The sequence below is a fragment of the Echiichthys vipera genome, assembly GCF_963691815.1.
Source record: "Echiichthys vipera genome assembly, chromosome: 4".
NCBI lineage: Eukaryota > Metazoa > Chordata > Actinopteri > Perciformes > Trachinidae > Echiichthys > Echiichthys vipera.
The window spans coordinates 19,697,039-19,718,861 of record NC_139829.1 but is presented as its reverse complement, the minus strand read 5'-3'; the positions used below and the strand labels follow the sequence as shown (position 1 = coordinate 19,718,861).

The following is a 21,823-nucleotide window of genomic DNA, read 5'->3' as shown; positions in this document are numbered from 1 at the left end:
TATTATATATCTTGAATTGCTCATATTCACTCACTGTAAATGTGGTTTTATAAATTAACAAATTAAGACACTTTTGTATTGTATTTCTTCCCATCTCTTTACATCAGTGTAGATTATTCACCGCAGACGGTTTTGGAAGTAAACTGAATACTGTCTTCTCCTGCAAACCCATGCCTCATCCCCTCATTATGTCACATTGGAATTAAAAGAACAAAACGTAAATGTCCAAAACACTTAGTGGAGCTTTTTATGTATGATTAATAGTTTAAGTTATGATTCTCTGATCTTCATAAATTATCCAAATTCAGTGATTTTAAGTTGTAATACACAAACCTATGTTCGATCTTAGTGCCACATCAAATACTGGGGAAAAAAAGCAGCATTCTTGTCAAATCTCCTTCTAAATCTTTTTTTTTTTACATTTTTTACAAATTCATTATTTTATTCTCTCTTTTTATGTTTGTTCTTTTATCAGCTGCTCTTTTTGTTATCAGTTCTGTTCCATTGTACTTGTCTTTTGTGTGCATACTAAAACACTGAATATATTATAGGCTACAGTATTGAATCATTTGTTAAAAAAATATTAATAAAGGTCTTTTTTAAAAAAAGTGGAATTTCTCACTCCTGACAACAGCACCAAATATGAGAAGAATTTTAATATTTCATTCGTATTTCTGTGCAGAATTTTAGTACCATGAACTGTGAACTCCATATATAAAAAAATGTATGAAACAAAACTGACAGAAAACAAACCGGAGCCATGAATGTCCTCATTAAACATTTAATAGCCACACAAGACGAAGGGCATCAAGACAGTTGTTTCTTAAACAGGAATAGCCACGTGCCCAGGGGCCTAATGTCCAACCAAACTACACACCAGGAGAGTTCACTCAGTTTTTCTCCTCACTAGTTGAGGTTTATGATCCGATGTTAATCAGAAAAAAAGCTCCGGCGTTGTCTTTAGTTGGACAGAGTTCAACCATCTGTGGCACAAGGTTACCTATCGTATATGTATTGCTAAAGTGGACCCTATGTTACACACAAAATACGTCTTATCAATCTTAAATCCTATATGGAGGAGCAGCACACAACATTTCTCATACTACGTAAAAGAAGATTGGACAGGAGACACTGATTGAAAAGTCATTTCATCATTACACCACATATATAGTTCTATAGTTATGATTTAAAAAATCAAAATATTACTGAAGAGTATTAAAGACAAATGTTCAACAGTATAAAAAGACAAATGTTCAATTATACAGTTATTTTTTATATGGTCCAAGATGCATAAATGTATCAAATAGGTTCCTCAAGCCCTTTTTTACCAAAATAATCTATCAAAGTGCTTTGGGTTACGTAAAGATGCAGAGACGAACAGGAACACTGTGAAAGACCCTGAAAGAACTGGCAAACAGGAGGGAGAACAGACTGTCCTTGGCTGAAGTAACAAGGTAGAGATTAAGTTAGACAAATGCACACCTACAAAGTCATGCGTCAGTTTGATGTCCTCAATGTTCCTAATGAGCCACGACACGACTTGTACAGTACAAAAAAAAATAAAACAAAAAGGAAAAAACTCAGCACAAATAATATTCATTTTATAATTTATCTTTTAAGGCTAGATGTTAGACATATAAACATTTGAAACTAATCTGGAAATAAAGCAGAATATGTATTATTGAACCAAAGTACTTACTTTAAACTCATCAGGATATAAACTGCAATATAACTAATACTCACACAGGCACTTATCAGATAGGTATATGTTTCATTTTCAATAGTGTGCAAGAAGATAAATGCCAAGCAGAGCAGGAGATTTGGTTTTTGTATTTCTCCACATGTTGCTGCTCTCACTCTTCCTGCTGCTCTTCATTCTGCTTTTTGGGCAACTGCAAACGGAAAAAGTTCAATTGGAAATTTTTAAAACAGACGCAAAAATGTGTCAACTGGCCTTTAAAAAGGGAAAAAATGCACCTTTAATCAGACTTGACACTGACAGAAACATTAGCTTTAGCTCTACTCCAGGGGAATTCTCCTTTAAATGACCAGGCAGTCGCAAGTCTATTAACATTACAGTTATATAGCTATATTTCTCATGAAATGTGTGAATATATTTCATTCACTGTTGTGCCTTGCTCATATTTGTTTATCATAATGCTCCTATGATAAATAAACACGCTAGGTCTGAGCAATAAATCACATTTAATGTTCAATTTTTGGCTTCCAACAATGAGGAAAACAAAATAATCAAGATCAAAAGATTGTTTTTAGCCATTTTCCTTTTCACATTGAGGCTCTCTTATTGTGGTTTAACAAAATTTAGATTACGCTGTATGTTTAGGAGTTTTCAGCAGGCTGTTGCACTATCACACACACACAAACACTTTACAGTTTAATCATATTTTCTAGTTTTGTTAAAAAAGTTTTTTAAAAAGTTCAATGAATGCAAGATTGTTCCAAAGTCAGTGAGTAATTAAGATTTCATTACTGACCATTATAATCGTGATAATGATTTTTGTGACAGCCCTAAAACAAGTGATAAAGCATCCTCTATCCCACAGATGATCGTGCATCAGTATAAACTGTTTACTGTACGTTCAGTGTCACGGTACAAACCACAAACAAACAAGTGTACCTTTGTCAATGAATTCCTTCTGTTCCCTCTCACCTCTTTATTTTCTGGTAAATGAACCCTGGTGGACAAACACATTAAGTCAGAATATTAATAACATGTTATTTACAAAACAAGCACACATCATTATTTGAACAAAAATGACTCTCTGTACAACTTGATTATTGCTTTTACCCCTTTAAAGATGCAGAACCAGACTTCTCAGTGTCACTGAAAGATGAATGAGCCCCTTCAACTTCCCTGCCCTGCTGAGGGCGGTTTTTAACAGAAGCATCACAGTTGGATGTCTTTCTTTGACTCGGAAGTCCGATGTAGCCTCTCTGCCATTCCCTTGGGTTTAGGTCTGGTGGTGTGTCTCTTTCGAATCCAAAGCCCCCATCTGAGAAGTCCGCATATATGGACCAGAACACACGATATGTGTAAATGAACACAAATGCACAGAGAAAAACACACATCAACAAAGAAAACAGCCACACAAGCTAGCTTTGTTTGTACAATCCCCCCGTTTCCAAAAAAGATGGGACTCGACATTGAAACCCTATAATTACCGGTAATTTGAAAAAACAAACAAAAGAAAGACAACATATCAAATGTTGAAACTGAGCAATGTTATGGTTTTTTGAATTTTGAATTTGATGCCAGCAACGACAGGGTTGAACCGGTGTTTGTAAACTCTGTCAGGGGGATTTTGACCGTTGCCGTTTTATATCATAGTTTGTGGTGGCGTTATTAAATACTTTGTTTTTTTTCTCAAATCAAATTTGTATCTTTTTTTTTTCAAGTTTTGAAATTAAGTATATACACATTACCTTGGGGCTTCATTCTGCTTTGAAAATCTGGAGTCATCTGACCAAAGGCAGCACTGTGTGGTTTTCTGACAGATGCTTTTGTTAGATTATTCAGTGGGTGGGCGGTCTGAGGACGCATATCACATTTGTCCTAGATATAAGAAGACATTAAACATTAAATTAGCCATCATGCAGTTACAAATCTGTCCATTTCTTTTTTTTCCACCACTCTTTAATATCCAGCATCCCTGAACACACAGAAACGATCTTTACAGGCTGTTCAGGTCATAACAAGCAAATCTGTAGAAAACATTTAATTAGGTTTAACAGCCAACAGCACAATCAAATACTTAACAGTTGCTTGTGATACTTGATTACTGACATACCTGATGGTGGAAGACGACAGCCTCCTCCAGAGCAACACCACAGAATTCACACGGAATCACCACGTCGCCCTCTAGTGGACTGGCCGGAGGACTGTAGGAGGCCGGGGAGACTGACCGGGGGAAGGTGGGGATGTTTGAAGCGAGTGTGTCAGGGATGTTATGCATCAGCCCTGAAGCATTCCTGCCCAGTCTGTCCTCTTTAGGCGCAGATAAGGGCTGCTTGCTGTAAGACGCAAAGGCGGAGGCGGGGCTGCATCCAGTCTGAAACACAGAGAAGAAATGTGTACAAACAGGTTGGAAAATCTATGAAACCCGCTTGAATCAAGAGATCGTGTCCTTAACTAGATGGAGATGACGGACTGCTTGCTCAAACAGGTAAAGGCTGTGACTAAACTATCTGAAACAAAGATAAAGAAGGGTGTCTTTATTATTTGACAACACAACACTGGTGGGAAAGGGGGTAGCCTGTGGACAGGTTTTTATAAGTAAAACAGAACAGACAAGGACAAAGTCAGTAGGTCACAGCAGACTTGTCCAACAGTAAAGCAACATTAAACTGAACGTGGGACGGGAATCAGGTTAGAAATATTTAAAATCATCAGCAAGTAGGCAGAGTGAACAGGGTCTGTTAGGGTGTCTGTCAGTCAGGCTCTGGTGGTATTTTTAGCTTCTGTCATGTCGTATTGCGTGTAGATGATGCACTGACTTTGAGTTACAGGTCATCTGAGGTTATCTGGGGCTGGCCCACTGCTTGATCCAATAGTTAAAACGAAACACCGGGAAGCAGCGTTCTGTCATTATGCAACTAAGACCTGGAATAACCTTTCAGATGACATTGGACAAGCCCGGACTCTGACCACTTTTAAGTCAAAGCTCAAAACTTTTCTATTTCATATTGCCTGTTCCACCTGGAAAACTAGCTTTTTTAAGTAGGTGTTTTTATTGTCTTCTTTTATCTTTTTAATCTAATTTTAAACTATTTACTTTGTTGTTTTATTGATGTTTGCTGTCTGCCCTCCTTTATAACAGTGACGTGTTACAAAGTGCGTCAGCTTGGAAAGTTTTTCCTCTAACATTACCTGCATATTGTACTAAATTAAAAGGAACACAAGCATTAGATGATGGTGTTAGTGCGTATTTGATCACAGGCTCTTTAGTCCAGAAAACAAAGATGTCCATCAGTTACAGTTATACAATATCATATAAACCACAATGAAAAAACTTCTGAATATATAATGGTATTGTCCTTCTTCAGACATTGAAAAAACGAGAATGAAAGAGTACTTAAATAAAAAAAAACGTATATAAATACAATAAGCAGCATACATTGTGTTTTCTCTGTTTGTTTTTTAAACTAACTTCCTATTGCTGAGTATGTTGGGGGACATGACCTCCAGATGACCATAAAAAAATCAGGAACAAACTAAATTGAAGAGCCTTATTATCACTGAAGCAAAAACTCAACCACAACTTTTTAAGGCCACTTCTCAGTTGAATTGAATGCAGCACTTTTGTCCATATCAGGATCCAGTGAGCACAGTGACTCCTTTTTCTAGATAGCTGGTTTTAGATCCCACCAGGCCTCAGACACGATTTAACACAATTTCAAGGGATCCTTGTCAAAAAGTGTTCATCTAAATACAATTGTCAGCCAATATCAAGCTGAGCACTAATTCAGCTGGCTAACACAAGCCTATCGTCTTGAGTCCCCCCCCGAACAACAAGAATAAAGTCACATCTCTAACCTGATGCAATATTAGGTCATCTTCAGGAAACAGCTCTTCGCAAAACTCACAAGGCAGCATGGTATCTGTAAAAAAAGATAATTTTTAGATCATTAACAAACTGACAACAGAACAACTCCAAGTCTTCTGATCAACACTGATTTACCTGCTTGATCATGGTCCTGGACTGCACTTGTGCTTGTGTCAAAGTTTGGGAAGTTGTTGTTGGGTGGAGATGGTGGAGAGTTTACAGAGGTGTTAGACGTCTTCCCAATCTTGTGGTCCCAGATACCACTCCACAGGTTTCCCTCCATGCCTCCAGCCACTGATTCTCCGTCACTCTGCAGGCTGAGAGCCAACATGTAGTCCAGGCCTGATGAATCCTCCAACAGTGTGAGCTCCCTTGGTGGCCACGCAATACTGCTGCTGCTGTTCAGAAAATCATTCTGCCCCAGCACTACAAGAAAAACACATTATAGCCATTTCAGAAAGAATTTTTAACTGCAACTGAAGATGCAACAAAAATATATTTAAATGTTTATAACAAACACCGTTCTTTACTGTATTGGTGTTTAAAATGTTCCCCTCTGTTAAGGACTACCTTATTTATGTTGAGCCAGCATAAACTCTAAAATGGATATTGACATAAAAAATTTTCCAGGGACATCCACTGCAAATCTAATTTTATAAAGATGGCCTTACATAAAGAAAAGGTTGCCCGCAACATTTACAGTCAGACATTTTTGTGCGTTACAGACTTTGAGTCATTTTCAACAAGATATAAAGATTATGTGAATTTGGGTGAGAAATGTACTCTGTGGGGCTCTTGTCCACTGGTAGTGCTTCAAGAAACGTTTTTACATGTGGGCGGGAGGACACGACGACACAATACACAAAATGAGCTGCTGGTAACAACATGCCATCAAAGTCAGTAAAGACGAAGACGGCTATCAGCAAAAGACGCATGGAAACAAAGCGCACTTTAAAATATTCATTAAAATCTATCCGACATGTCTGCTACACCTCATCGATACAAACAATACCAGGAAATTAATCTTGATGAACCATCTTAAGAGGATGTCTCAATTCCTAAAATTCACCTCGAGGAAGGTAGAGGCTCGCCAGAGGAGCTATGTCTTTTGGTAAGACACTGGATGTACACATTAACTTTTATTTGTTTACAGGAAAACCCCTCAGAGGCCCTTAAAATTGATTTTACAGTCCATTAAAGCTACACTGGTACATTTGGTATGCAATTATATATATGTAATTATAAATTAGCTTGTTGGGCACTTTTGCCCCCCAAAGGAAATGTAATATTCACTAGGTCAGTGATAAACTCACATTGGGTAAATGTATTTCTCGGGGCAGTATTCTTCCAGTCTCCGAGGCCTTGAGATCCCCTTGAAGCATTAAATACTCTAGGATCAAATGGCCGGGGAAAGGCCTGTTGTTCTGCTGCACTGATGTTATTATTCTTTGGACCTCTCTCTTGAGCTCTTAGGAGGTTTCGGATGGAGTGGGATTCAAACCATGCCCCTGGAGCCTGTGGTTCAACTGGACTGCGACTTGTCCGGCTGTTGTTCCTCTCTTGGGGTGGTGTAAGGCTTCCACATAAGACCGGATGCACGGCTTGTTCCCTCAACATTACATTGCACTTGCACTGTTCGCAGGGCTCAGTGCGTGTGCCGCAGTAATCCTCATGTTCTTTGGACTGACTGAAAGCAATCTCCAGTTCACAGTATTGGCACGGGACCAGCCGCTGAGAACATTCAGAGCTCTGAAAGAAACAACAAATGTGAGGAAACACAATTTGAAGATGAAATAAATATGTCTGAATATTAGCATTATAAACTGGGAAGAAAAAGGTTCTTCAAAAATACCTGGTGAACATCAATGTGATTTTTCTCAATCTTCAAACCGCACTTGCATGTAATCTGAAATTTAAGTGAAACTGCATTTAAAATTGCCATCCATCTAATGTCGCTTTCTTGTTAATTATTATCCCATGGATACTTACTTAACAGAAAGAATCACAAAAGTTACTTGTTTCCTGGTTTGGTACAGATGAGTTAATGTTCACACACATGCATTAGCACTTTGATTCACAGTTCCAGTCTATGCAGCTAACACACATTTTCTTCAGTATTGCTGTCCAGATTTTACCTGAGTGTGCTCCTGTTGCTTGTGCTCCTGCAGATCTGACCGGGGCACTGGCTCCTGGCACACATCACACAGTGCGATGTTTCTTCTGCAGTGGATCTCATGGGTTGTGAAATTAGCCTCTGGAATGTCATGTTTGCTAAAAAGGGAAAGGTTTTTTTTTGTTTTCACTAACTCTGCTTCATACAGAATTGTGCTGTCCTAATTTCTTGTGTGTAACTTTATATTTAGTGTATGTGCACAAAACACCAAGTCAAATTCCTAGTATGTAATCTGATTACATACCTGGCAATAAGGTTGACTGATCGAGTGTGGGGGTGTGTGTACAATGTACGTTTATTCATACTTACCAATTGCCACAGAACTGTGTATTTTCATCTGCCATTTTTACCGAAGCCTATGGAAAAAGTGTTAGTTATTATTGACAAAACAGCCGGACTGACATGTCGGGAATAAAGTGACACTAGCTCTGTTTGGGTGATCTGTACTGATGATCATAACGGGTAAATATATGCATGTTTGTAGCTATATAAATAAATGGGTGATTAGTTATCATAAGTTTAACAAGTTGAGTTCCGTTGACGTCTACTTCATTGCACTGGGCTCATTTAAAAACAACAGAATCAGGGTTATTGTCAGTAAATGAGACAGTTTGACAGCTCTGTCGGTTTTCTCACCCAGTGTTTCCAGGTAGGCAACGTTAGCTAACGTTAGCTGACAACGATGGATGGGCCGTGATTAACAAGAAGATTCCCGGTCAACGTTAGTCAACAAGCATCTCGGACCACCTCAAAAATGTTGGACAATGTTAGCCGTGTTGCCTTTAGCTAGCTGCGTCGCTTCACATTAAATACCTTGTTAGCAACAGCCACCACGTAGCGTCAGTTTAGCCGAACTTTATACGCTCTTTACGTAAGTAGCTACCGAGCCAACAAGCTAATGTGGTCCGGGCAGAACGAGCACAGTCGTTGTGATGTTACCGTTTGTCACTGAATTAACCTCTGGAGAATATGTAGCCCAAAATAAATCCGCAGACGACAGCTTAGTGTTTGATGATATCTTGGGAAAACAGTTCGCTATTTCCTCCTATGTTTCCTCCTTTGCTTTAGGGCTAATGGAAGGAGGCTGGGAAACCTCTCAAAATATGTAGGAGCTGTGGGTTGTGACGCATGCGCAATATGGCAACCAGTTTTTAACATTTATGAATAACACTCAGAATGCCTCTTATGTCACCATACGGAGAACAATGAGATTAAAAACAGCTCCTAATCTCATTGCACTGTGTACAGTGACAATAAAAGGCATTCTGATTCTGAGTGTTATTTAATTAAATGTTAACAAAATCTAATCTATTTGTAATTACATTCTTACTAGTAAAACTGCAGTTATGACATTTTTACTAGTCAGAATGTATTTTGAATAGTCAAAATTACATTATTGATATCTGGAATGGTTTTTCATTTGGGATATCTGAAATTAAAATGATGACTAGTAACAATTGGATTGCAGATATCTGAAATGGGAGCTTTTCATGGTAAGAATTACATTACAGATATCCATGGCAAACTTCATCTGTACTAGTAAGACTGTCGTTGTCGATATCTAAAATTACCTTTTGAATATGAATCATTGAATTAATGCTCTCAAATGTAAAGACCACTTACAATATGGGCACTATCATAGAACAATTAAAAGTATAAAGTTTAAGAGTTGTGAGCTTGTTCTGAAAAGTGATCATACTTTATTTGCACAGCACCGATTTTGTCACTGTATTTTATTTGTATTGATTGAAAGACAGAAACCATATATACAGCATATATACACCTGTATAGATTTTTTTGATGTCCCAGCCTCCTTCATTAGCTTGCTATGTCGGTATGTGAATGAAATTTCCCCGAGTCAGGTCTCTCAGGTTGTCTACATACACATCCATTCCTCGTCCTTTCATATGAGCACACACAAAGTGAATCCGCCATAACAAAGTATAATATTCCACTTAGTTTAAACGCGGTAGAGCAGTGAGCTGAATTTGTAAGGCGCGTACGTATTTACAGACGGAAACGGTCAAACTCAACTGTAAGTCTAAACGCAGGGCAAAATATACGTTGCATAATTTTTCCAGACACGGTTTTGATTGGTCGAGTAAACACTGTGCACTCCTGCTTTTAAATTATATATTATATTACCAAAACATTTTATTCTCAAACTGTAATAAATGTGTGATATAAACATGGTTGACCACCGTGTCTGCAGTGATACAACCGCCTCCGGCTGGGTTTTAGTAACTTCCGGTCTACAGCGGAAGTGGGGATGTGTCCGTTATGTAGTTCTTCTTCTGCTACTTGTGCATTTTGTGAATTTGTTTGTTACTGTTGCGCTAATATTCATTGAGAAACAACATGGCTGCTTCTGTATACTTTTGTTATCCCCTAAAACGTTGAAAGATTAACATTATAAAACTATTCACGATAATTATACAATTTATACGCTATATTTATATTTATTTTATCTGTTTCAAGGTTTGTGGCTGTGGACAACAAATGTGATAAAGCCCAACATTGAAGAAACTAAACATACATTTATTCTGGGAGTGTCAGTATACTTTGAAGTTCTGAAAACAAAATTATATTTCAACATTCATAACAATCACTTGATTAAATTGGAAGCAAAATATTATTTACTATAAAAACAACTTGTTGTCAACTTATTAATTCTACAAGGAACATTTCACATCCATAAAGATACATTTTCAAAATCTCAGCCAAGTTTTCATCCATTAAAAACTGAATTTCGGAATTATTTGGAGTCCATCCAAATGATTTATAATACGAAAACTATTTGTACAGCTTTGTATTTGTTGTTTTATATTTTTACTTCCTTTTTATATTATTATATTAATTTGCCATTAAGGATGGCCTAGATTGTAATATATACATATATGTATATATATATATATATATATATATATATATACACATATGTATATACATATATGTATATATATTTAAAAGCATGATGCTGATCTATAAAAAACCTCACTGATTTTATGATGTAACATAACACAAATTACTTTCTTCTGAAGCGTCTGACAAAAACCAACCGCCACTACTAATAGTGTTATTTTTGTGTTCATATGCTCCATATATTTATTTTGTATAAATGAATAGTGCCTATTTTGTTCTGATCTACTTTTGTTTATGCGCCTCCTAGTGTACAGCACTTATTTATGTTGTTTGTATTGTACTGTTGCAACATACTGTGAACAAAAGGTGTGTCCTGTCTTATTTACCCAGCAGCTCTGATGTGCGTCAGCTGGTCCCGTCACTGTAATAGTGCAATAGTCACGATGACTGTGCTGCATTATGTGTTTTTAACAAGATGATATAATAACATAACTGGTAATACAATAATCCTTCACCCAAAGTACAGTTCATTATTTTGGTTTGTTATAGTCCAGTTTATCTTATTGTGTAATAAGCCAAATAATCTTAACTATATCAATAAAATATGTATTATAGTTGGTTGAAAAGTTCTATTTTAATTCATATTTATAAATTAGCATTTTTAAAGGTTTGCATCATTTGTACCCACGTTCATTCAGCATATAATACACCAACTCAAAATATACATTTTAAACATATTTAAAAAGTATGTTTGTAAGAATCAGTACTCTGCAGTCTCCCAGACATCCAGTATAAACAAAATAAAAATCAACACAACATTGTCCTTTCAGCGTTTATTGAGTTTTTGATCTACCAATACTGTCATATCAGTCATTTTTGTTTTTGTAAGGCACAGTTTTGTTCCGATAAAACACCGATCTTACTTAACAGCAAATGTTCGGACGCAGTACGTACGTCCTTGCACCGAAGCAACTCAATAATAAGACCATTTCTGTAAATATATAAAACTTTAATTCATTTCAAAGCCCTTGTTCCTTTTTTGAAAAGATAAAGTCGACTATGAAATGTAACTCCATGCCAAACGTTTTAAAACAAAATTGTGAGAAAAAGCAATACATTTTTAAAAAATGTGACCAGATTGAAAGAAAGGAGTAGTTGTATGTTCAAATAAAATCTTTGAAATAACTCAGTCTTGTAAAATATACTGACATGCCTCTCAATTATAAACCTTACGGGTGCTGGCTTGACTTTTCTTCCAAGCAGCTACCGGGCTTAATGGTGAATACATTGCAGTTAAAGCGTACAAACATGTATTTTTCACATTGTTGAAAGGCTTTTAACTTATTAAAAAGCAGAACATTATGACATGAACACTGTACTGCACCCAATCACAATGGTCGGCTTGTGGTGACGCATTAAGTTCTCCAACAGCTCTTAATTGGTTACATGATTGTCTGATATGAATTTCGGTCCAACATGAAAAAGCTTTTGGACCAATTCCCTTGCTCAAAGTTTGCCAAATGGTACGATAATACGAGCTGCTTAGTTAGTAGAATGATGGCAGTACGAACAGCCCTGCTGTTGTAGCCAGAGTTAAGCACAGGAAATGATCATGAAAAACTACATAAACCTCAGGTCACTCATCCTTATCGTGCACATGTGCAACAGTTATTGCTCTATTTTACAATCCAGGGGGGAAATATTTAGTTTATTTTTTTAAAAAGTACCAGCTTTGAAAGATCAAATATGCAGAGTTCCACAATGAATCGGCACAAGAATGAACTAAAATGACAGTCAAACTAAAAAATTCACATTTAACTATTTTTTTACGGCTGATTCCTACTATACAACTCTGTTACGGGGTCATGATTACAAAAGCTTTAAGTGGCTATTAATTATAACTATCAAGCAGTTTGAACGTATCTATGTGAGCACCATATCTTGCATTATACTATTTTAATTAAGAAAATAGCCCAAAAATGTTCAAAACACAATATTTATAAAAATCCTATAATGCAGTCGATGGTGCTGTCTTCATGGGGCGAGAACAAAGGCACCTCGCAATAGTCTGTCACAGCATCTCTTCACATGTAACTGTGTCAAAGAGCGTGTCAACAGGATGCATGTTCGCATACGTTAGATATCTGATACACGGTCAAGTGAAGGGGAGCTATACACCATATAATGGTGCATTTCTGTGCCTGTCTTCATGTTAAACTAAAAACACCTTCCACAGGCTTGTACTGTCGCGTGTTCACCCAAGACCTGTTTCAAGTCACTATCTTTAGTCTCTACATTACACTAATGACAGACATTTAAAAACAGACTGGGATATTTGGTCAGTCAATGTAATTACAATAGCTAAAAGTTAACAAAAATAAAATTGCCTATCAAAAACTAAAATCATGTTTAGACAATCAAAACACTGTATACCAACTTCTGAAGGAAAGAAAAAGCTGGTTTTCACTTCCAAATGTCCTTGGTCCAATATGAAATTCAGTAGGTTGCTCTTACAGAGGCGTTAACCACAGTCCTGCGTAAAAATATTCTTACTACACTACCCTATATTAAATGATCTAGAGTGGCAAAATGGAAGAAAGGGCTCAAAGACAGCATAAAAGAGAAGAGAAGGAATTAAAGGGAAAGTACAGTACAAACATTGGTGAAATGAAAAGAAGAAGGCACAGATCTGAAGAGTTGAGACTAAAAGTCATAGAGGTAGCTGAGGTCACAGAGAGGGACAAAGGGGAAAAAGAAAATGTTTTTAAAAAAAGATGTATGATGAAATGTCTATCTGTCCTTGGATCCAAGCTTCTCGATCAAGTCCTGCAGGGGTGCAAGCTCTCGCCTGTCAATGAGGTTGAACTCCTACAAGGAAAAAAAAATATATATTAATACCAGATTGGTTCAAATTAAAATTGTTTATATGACACATTCTGTAGTAGTATGGATGACTAAACATGACTTAAGTCTCATGAAATAAATACATAAATAAATGCTTAAATACATGAAAACATTAAATAAATGTATAAACAAATAAAAATAACAATTAAATAAATAAATGCTTTCCATTTATTTCTACATTTTTGTTCACCTACATTTATTTATTACTGTATTTCTGTGTCCATATTTCAATGAGGCAGGAGGTCCCATTTATTCATGCAATTATTGATTTATTTAATGAGACTTAGTCATGTTTAGAATAGTGCTGTGGTCCTTTGAGAAATAGGTCCGAAGTTACAGTTGAACTGATATGTTTAGAGGTCCAATGCACTGCCGAGCAGAGTATGTTAGTGGAACCTGGCAATGGGAATAAAAATAATTTATCACACCACACGTGGAAAAAGAATCCTATTTTATGAAATTATCTTAAACCTGTGCTAGACCTATAATCTGGTAAATTACTGAGTTAATCTGTTTGTTCAAGCAATGTGTTGGCTTTCATGCATACAGTAGGTCTCTATTGTGACATGACAGGACTGTTGCTGATACCATGCATGCATAATATTTAGCATCTGGCAAAACACCAGACTACGCATCGTAGGGCATCGTAGAGGGGGTATGGAACAACAGATTATTTACTGCCACATCCCATTCAGACATCTCGTTAGCTTGTTCTTAGCACAGAGGTAGAGGAGTTCTTTCAATTCAGTGTAGGATCGATGTCTTCTCAAACATGTAACAACATGTAACATAGTCGGAGCTGGGCAATGGGATACACAGCAGTGATTAAACCCTAAGCTATGGCAGGAATAGTCTCACCTGAACAAAGAAAATGAAGTGCTTGAAGGAGGTGTTGAGGTGGGCCTCCTCCTGCAGCTGCATCACAGAGTCAAAATGTTGGTGGTAGATGTGAGCGTAAACCCTGAACAGTCGCTTCAGGATGGTTTTGGCAACAGACATGAAGTTCTTGGGGAAGGGAACTCCTGCAGGACAGAAGGTGGTGGAAAATACTGATGTCAAGAGAAGAGCATGTGCAGTGTGGACACAGTAGCAGAGAAGTCTCTTCGTCCACATAAAGTTACAAAAATGTACCCGGCCTGCACAGAGGAGATAAAGCGCTGTCAGACAGAATTAGGACAGTGACATTTTTTGTTGTGTTTCTTCTATACTCTACCAACTCGGGTTGGAAATGAAGATTTAAAGTGCCAAGTTTCCGTTTTAACTAATTCCTGTCCATTGTATTTAATTGGAGTAATTTTATACACTGCCCTTCGATTCCACGGAATCAAATGAAACTTGACAAATAAAAATAAACTTTTAGAATTTTGTCGTAAGCCTCTATGACACATGGACTGCAGCCATCTGCTTCTGTCTGCTCTGCAGCCCGTGAGACATGTGAGCAGCTGGACTGAAGTCAGGTGACTGGCTTGGACAGTAATAACATTACACTGTTCTTGCCCTTGGTTGCCTTGTCTGTATGTTCAGCTTCATTGTTCTGCTGCGTTGGACTATGTAAAAAACCGCTATGCTACCTGCACTGGTATGGCAACGCCTTCAAGCAGCTCCTTAATCACATAATCATTGTTTAATTTCAAATGAAATATGCCAAAGAAAAGCACAAACGAAAAAAAACTATGACTGTCCTAATACTCTCTGACTGCTCTGTAAGTTTACAGGCCCAAACCTGTTTACACAAATACTCAATATGTATATGTACAAAGTCATTTCCCAAAGCTTAAAAGTGAAGTCAAAGAAAAGACTTCAATCAAAATTAAACGAGAATTCCCCCTCACACTTGTACACCTCCACCAACCAGTCAAGTTGGAGCTTACATTCATGTCCTTCCAGACTCATACTGTATAATATATGTAGTGAAGACTTTGATGAAGTGTATTTTTGGATGCTTCATACACATCTTCAACCCGGCAGCACAGAAGGTCTAAACAATAACAACATTTTCAAGATTTGTGTCACTAATTTAGTAACTGTTCAAATGTGAAATATGGTCACAGTCTCCCCTTCTGTTCATGACTTATGGCACTGCATTATGGCCAGAAAAGCATTTTTGCGGAAAATTGTTATGTCACAGTGACCTTTGACGACCAAAATCCTATCAGTTCATCCTTGAGTCGGTACAGTTGGTACAACATTTTAAGAAATTCCCTCAAGGCGTAAAAAAACCCTAATGGCTCAGGCCATGACCGAGGCAGCTGCTTGTTCTGCTAAAGAACAATGTGAGTACAGCCTGTTTTGTGTTTGTTTTATTCTACTGACAGAAAGCTGCTGGCTGACTGAGAGAAGTGTTTTTGGAAAAGGTGAAACTGCCGACAAACCATCACAAAAAAGCTTTGCATGAAAGCAAGTTTGCCAAACTGCTAAGAATGAAAAATCCTTATTGATCAAAACTCACCAATCTTGGAGGGAAAAAGTGTCTCATCATCCAGTTGATCCTGCACCCAGGTCATCAGGTAGTCAATGTACTTGGGCGCAGAGCATTTGATGGGCTTCTTAATATTGGTGCCATCGGCCCAGTGATACTCGTATCTACAGAGAAACAAAATAAATCGGCCCCTTGCATATTACTGACCCGATTCATTAGTTAAAGCAGACTTGACATGAGAGCTCAACCTATAACATGCACTATTCTGTCAGGACATAACAGCATCATCTGATAGTCAAGATACAAACAAGAGCAGGAGGGGGAAATGCAAAAGTATGTACAATAATATTCTTCATGGCAGCTATGTCAACAGGAAGTGAACCGCGGCTTCTTCCTCCTGATTACAGACTGAACGCAGACAGTCTTGGCAGGAGAGAGGACAGAGGAAGTGCCAAATCTAGATTCTAACTAAAAAGCCTCTGCAGCGTCCACATGCAAAGTTTAATTCCTGTTTTTTTCTCATGTGACATTCAGATGATGCGTTTCAATTTCATTCACTTTAACAAGTCTCAACCATTCAAAATCTCTATCCATGGTTGAGTTCTTTTACACACCACAAAATAATGTTTCATCAACTAAACTATATTATGAAGGGGATTTTGACTTAGATGTGGCTGGTAGCATATCACATATGGGAGAATAAAAGCAGCATTTCATAAAGGACTGTAATCATAAATGAAGTTTCAACCAGGTAAAAAATGTTCATCGTGGCCACAACATGAAAACAGAAACAAAAGTAATCCAGAAAAAAGACAGCGAATAAAATCCCTACTTATCGTTAAGTCCTGTTCTCTTCAGCTGTAAAAATAACTGCCTTTAGCTGCGAGGTATTGTGTTTTTCATAACAAATGTTATATAAAATCATGTGACTGTCAGTGTGTTATGAAACCCTGTATCAACGCCACATATCTGTGATTATTGATTCAGATCGTCATGTTTTGTAATGTTCTTCAAAACCTTTTGTCACACGTCTTGTGTCACTGCATTCCACGTTTCCTAAAATTTCGCAGGGCAAGTTTGAGCTAAAATGACATGTTTCATGTTAAATTACATACATATGTTTGAGTTCACAAAAAAGTCTTCTCCCTGCCGTCTATTTCATCCTCTACCTTTACAAGCCTTGAGTAAACCTTCTGAGTAATTTTCCTATGTCCTCATGGTGTATTTTCTGCCAGAAAACTAACTAACAAGTAGATGGGCCTTACAGATACAGAGGTATTCAAGCTAAAATAAACTGTCTGCGCCTGATTTCACATGCAGGTGTAATGCTAATAAATAGATAACTGTTGTGCACAACACTATATTTACACTACACCACTTATATTCAAACATGAACACCTTGTCAACTCACTTCAACCTTAATTATTCTTACAGGAAAAGAGCAGAGAAGAGAGCAGTGGTGAAGGTAGCGGGGAGGAGAGTCTGGAGAAAGAAGCCCTGCAGAGCGGACAAACCAGTACACCCACAAGGTTTAACATATCGACGTTAAGGGCTGGGTATTGGCAAGACTACATACATAGCATCACTGTAAGGGAGGTGATATTGCGCTTTTAAGAAATTTGACTGTTAGGAAAACTGTCATAGTATAAAGAACAAATCACCATATGCATACGTTTCTGTGTTACATTGGAGTGGATGAGTCAAATGGCTGAAGATGAATTACAACATGGTTATCAAGCAGTCGGAGGTTTAAACAACACAACATGAACCACTGTCATGCAGTTTTCCCTCACCAAAATTTACCCTAGCTTTGGAGCGTTATTTAGCCCCCTTCCTGACAAGCTAGGATGACATGGATGTACCAATCGATGCCTAAGGTAATCTAGTAGTGTCATGTTACCAATACCTTTAAAACAGAGCCTGCAACAGCTTCTTAAAGACAGTAATGTCAGCTGAGACAGCAGCCCTGCAGTTCTCAGAAGGGTTAATTAAAAATTTATATGAGAACTGATGCAGTATTACAAAACATAATATTTAGATACTCAAGTGTATATAAAAGGAAAAAACCCTCAGCTTGTCTAAAGCAGCAGAGAGGGATGAAGAGGAGCCCTGGAACGCTAACCCTTCACAGCCACGCCCGTTCTTTTCCAGTGTCTCAATAAACCACAACAGCATGCACCATAACCAAAACCCCAAAAAACAAAGCAGCTAAATGGAATTCATCCATTGTTCATTTTCATTATTTACAGCTCTGCTTTTCCTTCTTGAACAGGTTAAAATGTCTCCTGTGAAATGGGCTGCATTCAAAGAGAAATTGCACGCGTGTAAAGGACACTGTTGGCAGTTACCTCGGTCCTGCCGACATCACAGAGCAGCTGGTCTCAGTGCAGAACTCTGTGATGGTGCCGTACAGCATGTTGATCTGGTTGAAGAAATCCACCGCTGAAACAAAGGGATAATTATATCTCAAGATATGTCCATGCTCGTGACAAAAACAAAGTAAACAGTGTAAATATTCCATACGTACAGTGCTCTTATCTGGTCTTTTTATACAATGTAGACTAATTATTAACTGAATTTTAAGAAAATATGATCTAAAGCCAGAAATAACCTACAACCATAAAGCATCGAGCTGTGTTTCTCCCAATTTCAGTAGATAGTTTCTTGGTAAAGTGTCCTTTATTTTCAGTTTCAAACAACCCAGCTGTTATTACCACTGCTTACTTTGTAAATCTTAATTAAGTTTTTAGTTTGTTATTGCATTCATCAACTCACTGTTGACAGCAATCCACTCATTGAGATCCTCTCCCTCAGGCAGCATGACAGCCTGCCTCAAGTTGCCACTGCCCAGTGTTGCCTCAGCGTGTTTCAGCAGCTCATACTGGTGCGAGCCCTCTGGGATGTTCTTCTTCGGCTTGAAGGTCTTAGATGAGCGACTGCCACTGCAAAGAAGCAAACATAATGGAGCTAAGCACCCGCCTGTAGGCTAGAGCCCCACTTTTAAAAAGGCCCTGTGAAGGAGTAGATGGGCCTTCACATGTGAGGATCCTTCCTGTCTGGTTTGTGCAAGCAGCTCTGCAGGGAGGCATTATGGTGACTATAATGATTAAATTAAGTAAATGTGCAAGAAATTATCAGTTTATTTGATAGGAATATATCTATATCTATATTTTAAACTTTGTTTATTGAGCTTTTTTCATAACAGAACAAAGAGACAGAAACACAGAGAACAGAGTTCCCACCCCAAAGAGTAGATAATTAAATAATAATAATAATAACACATGTCATATTTGCTGTAAGAGAGGACATATATACACATGATGACAGAGAAAGTCTTACAGGCAACAACAACAACAAACAAATAAAAAAATAAAGGCATTAGAAAAGTACAGTGCATACAGAGAAAAAAAAGTGAAGCCATATTTGATAGGAATATATGAGAAATAAATTAGATTTTGTAAGATATTTGAAGTAAAGTTATTGAAAATTTGGTTGAGTTTGAAATAATAACAATAAAAATAATAAAGAAATTTAAAAATAAATAAAATAAATGTACGACCAACTAGCAATGAATTATGCTTTCTAGTTGTGTGATATTATTATTATTTTCTGTAGGTAATTTTCTGTTTTTGATCTTAAATGTTTGAAATTGAATTTAAATCAAATTAAATCTATTAAATTCTTACTGAAACTAGTGATACATCAGCAGATATTTGCGTTTTTTAGGTGTATGGCTCTGAGACGCCTTTTTAAGTTCAATAAATGTTCCTTTTTTCTAATTGAGACTCGTTACATTTATTATCATCATCATTGTGTAATTTTTAAGATGTAAATTGAGGGAGCAGATGTAGAATCGGCTACAAAATATCGGCAGTCCGTAAAAGAAATCGGTATCGGCACCGGGCCTTAAAAATCCATATCTTTGGATCCCAAACTGAAACCAGACTCGTGAAAATCGCATCTGTGACACAAACACACGTTTATGAAGTCGTTTTTGAGTGTGACGGAAGCGTTTCTGTTGGATCTGCGTCACGTAAATACAGTCACGGTTATTATTACCCCCTCAGACAGGAAACGTGACAGTAAACACAGTCATGAAGCGCTTAGCTCGACGTTTAGCAAAGAGGTCAGGACACCAGGTGAATGATAACCCCGAGTTATTTAAATTAAGAGGAGAAGTGTTTATATCGGCTAAGTTGACGTCATCACCGGTTAAAACAAAGTTATAACGTTAGTGCGCGTGCTGCTGGGCACTTAAAATAAACATTTATCACATAAGTTAATGTTACGACGACGAATGATGCGCCTTTTTAGTTAAACTCACTATGGTAACAGTGCGGGACGTTGTTTTCTTCCCACTTTTACTTCCTTTGATGGAAGTTCGCAGAAGCTAACAGTTAACCGCGAGCTCCGCTGTAACTTTACTCACAACAGGAATGCCATCTCGGCGAAGCAGTCGTCGTCGCAGAGCCTTGATTACGAGTCCAAACTCTTGTCTTAGTAAACAGAAAGTTGTTTTTTTTATATACTTCACGTTAGATACACACGGAACCACTTGTCAGCGACGCCTGCGAGCAGCAACGTTCAGGCTAACAGTCGCTGCTGCACCCACGGTGTCTCTTCCTCTGTCCGCTGTCTGTTGTCTGTTGTCTGCAGACGCTGCGGGCAGACTGTCGCCCCCTGCCGGCTGCATGCAGCTACTACACTGTAATACAGTTATTTGTTATTTATTTATTTATTATTAGGACCCCTTAGCTCAGGGGTGTCAAACTCAAATTCACAGTGGGCCAAATGTAAAGACTGGGACTAAGTTGCGGGCCAAACTCAATATTTACAAAAAAATAAATAAAAATAAAAAAAGACTTCAAATGTCCATGTTTTCCCTTCTCTCCAGATATGTAGTGTTGAACCTTTTCAGTGCATGTCCTTGTACTTGTCGTGGTGTTTCTTATTTTATATTGTTTTGTTACAGCCATGGTGGCTCTGCAGACAAGACAAACGGTTCTTTACCTTATCTTGAGGGCTAAAGGGCCTGAGTTTGACACCCCTGCCTTAGCTGAAAGAGAGACGAAGCAGGAACAACCTACTATACATATTGTATTAAATTAAGTTGCATTTTAAATCTGGCCTAACAGATACGGTGGCTTAAAGCTTATACACACAGCTTTCAATAATAAGATAATCATTAACATATTCATATATTTATTTATACATCATAAGTTTATGTTAAACATACATTATTAAGACATATTGAATCCTTCAGCTCAGTTGCATCTGTGCAGGGCCACCTTAGTGCCTATAAACCAGTAGCCTATCATCAAGGTTGTGTAAATGTATTTATGTATTTTTTCACAAATATATCTTTAAATATGTCGCTTTCATGTTAATGTATATTTTCAGACATGTTTCTGCACACCCCCACAGTAACTCTGAGGAACCCTGTTGAAGATCTCTGCTGTAGTACATAAAACTCTCTATAAAGACCATGTCCCCGTCGTAAACTGTTTATTTCCTGTTGCAGCGCATGTAAATGACAATAACAGACAGGGTGTTTACAAGGACCTATGCTGTTGCCTAGCAATGGACTTCCATTAAAAAGTAGTCTATACAGTATAACCATATTTACAAAAGGCCTATAACCTTCTGTCTTCTAATATAGGTGGAGCAATGTCAGCTGCTATTAGCCTAATGTTGGGAAGTTTAATGCACTTTATAATAATTCTTCAGAGTTTATATTGGTGTTTTAACCTATTTATAAAGTAACGAGCAACAATCTGTCAAATGAAATTATAGCTCGGAGTGTAAAAAGTGGAGTATTTCCCTCTGATATGTGATGGAGTATAGCTTAGATTTAGGTTGTGCAGTATAAATGAAAAACTCAAATACGCACCTCCGAATTGT

At 37.5% G+C, this 21,823-nt stretch overlaps 2 protein-coding genes across 4 annotated transcripts; both read right to left on the bottom strand.

Moving 5' to 3' along the window:
* Positions 1–793: 793 nt before the first annotated feature.
* trafd1 (TRAF-type zinc finger domain containing 1) lies at positions 794–8,792 on the bottom strand. Of its 3 annotated transcripts, none has more exons than XM_083911951.1 (12): positions 8,677–8,792; positions 8,047–8,093; positions 7,700–7,835; positions 7,417–7,470; positions 6,878–7,313; positions 5,700–5,990; positions 5,555–5,619; positions 3,810–4,070; positions 3,445–3,574; positions 2,810–3,014; positions 2,639–2,696; positions 794–1,892 (listed from the first exon to the last, which is right to left on the bottom strand). In XM_083911951.1, exons 2-12 carry the CDS (start codon positions 8,079–8,081, stop codon positions 1,854–1,856), a joined length of 1,710 nt encoding a protein of 569 aa, XP_083768077.1. In that variant the 5' UTR covers positions 8,082–8,093; positions 8,677–8,792; the 3' UTR covers positions 794–1,853. The 3 variants fall into 3 exon arrangements, with proteins under 3 accessions (XP_083768077.1, XP_083768075.1, XP_083768076.1); XM_083911949.1 differs by having other exon boundaries at positions 8,374–8,785; XM_083911950.1 differs by having other exon boundaries at positions 8,551–8,785.
* Positions 8,793–11,442: 2,650 nt separating this feature from the next.
* Positions 11,443–20,527, bottom strand: mob1a (MOB kinase activator 1A). Its single transcript, XM_083912984.1, has 6 exons — positions 20,352–20,527; positions 18,698–18,864; positions 18,271–18,364; positions 15,953–16,086; positions 14,362–14,525; positions 11,443–13,467 (listed from the first exon to the last, which is right to left on the bottom strand). The coding sequence occupies exons 1-6, from the start codon at positions 20,363–20,365 to the stop codon at positions 13,390–13,392; spliced, it is 651 nt and encodes a 216-aa protein (XP_083769110.1). The 5' UTR covers positions 20,366–20,527; the 3' UTR covers positions 11,443–13,389.
* Between the last annotated feature and the right edge of the window lie 1,296 nt (positions 20,528–21,823).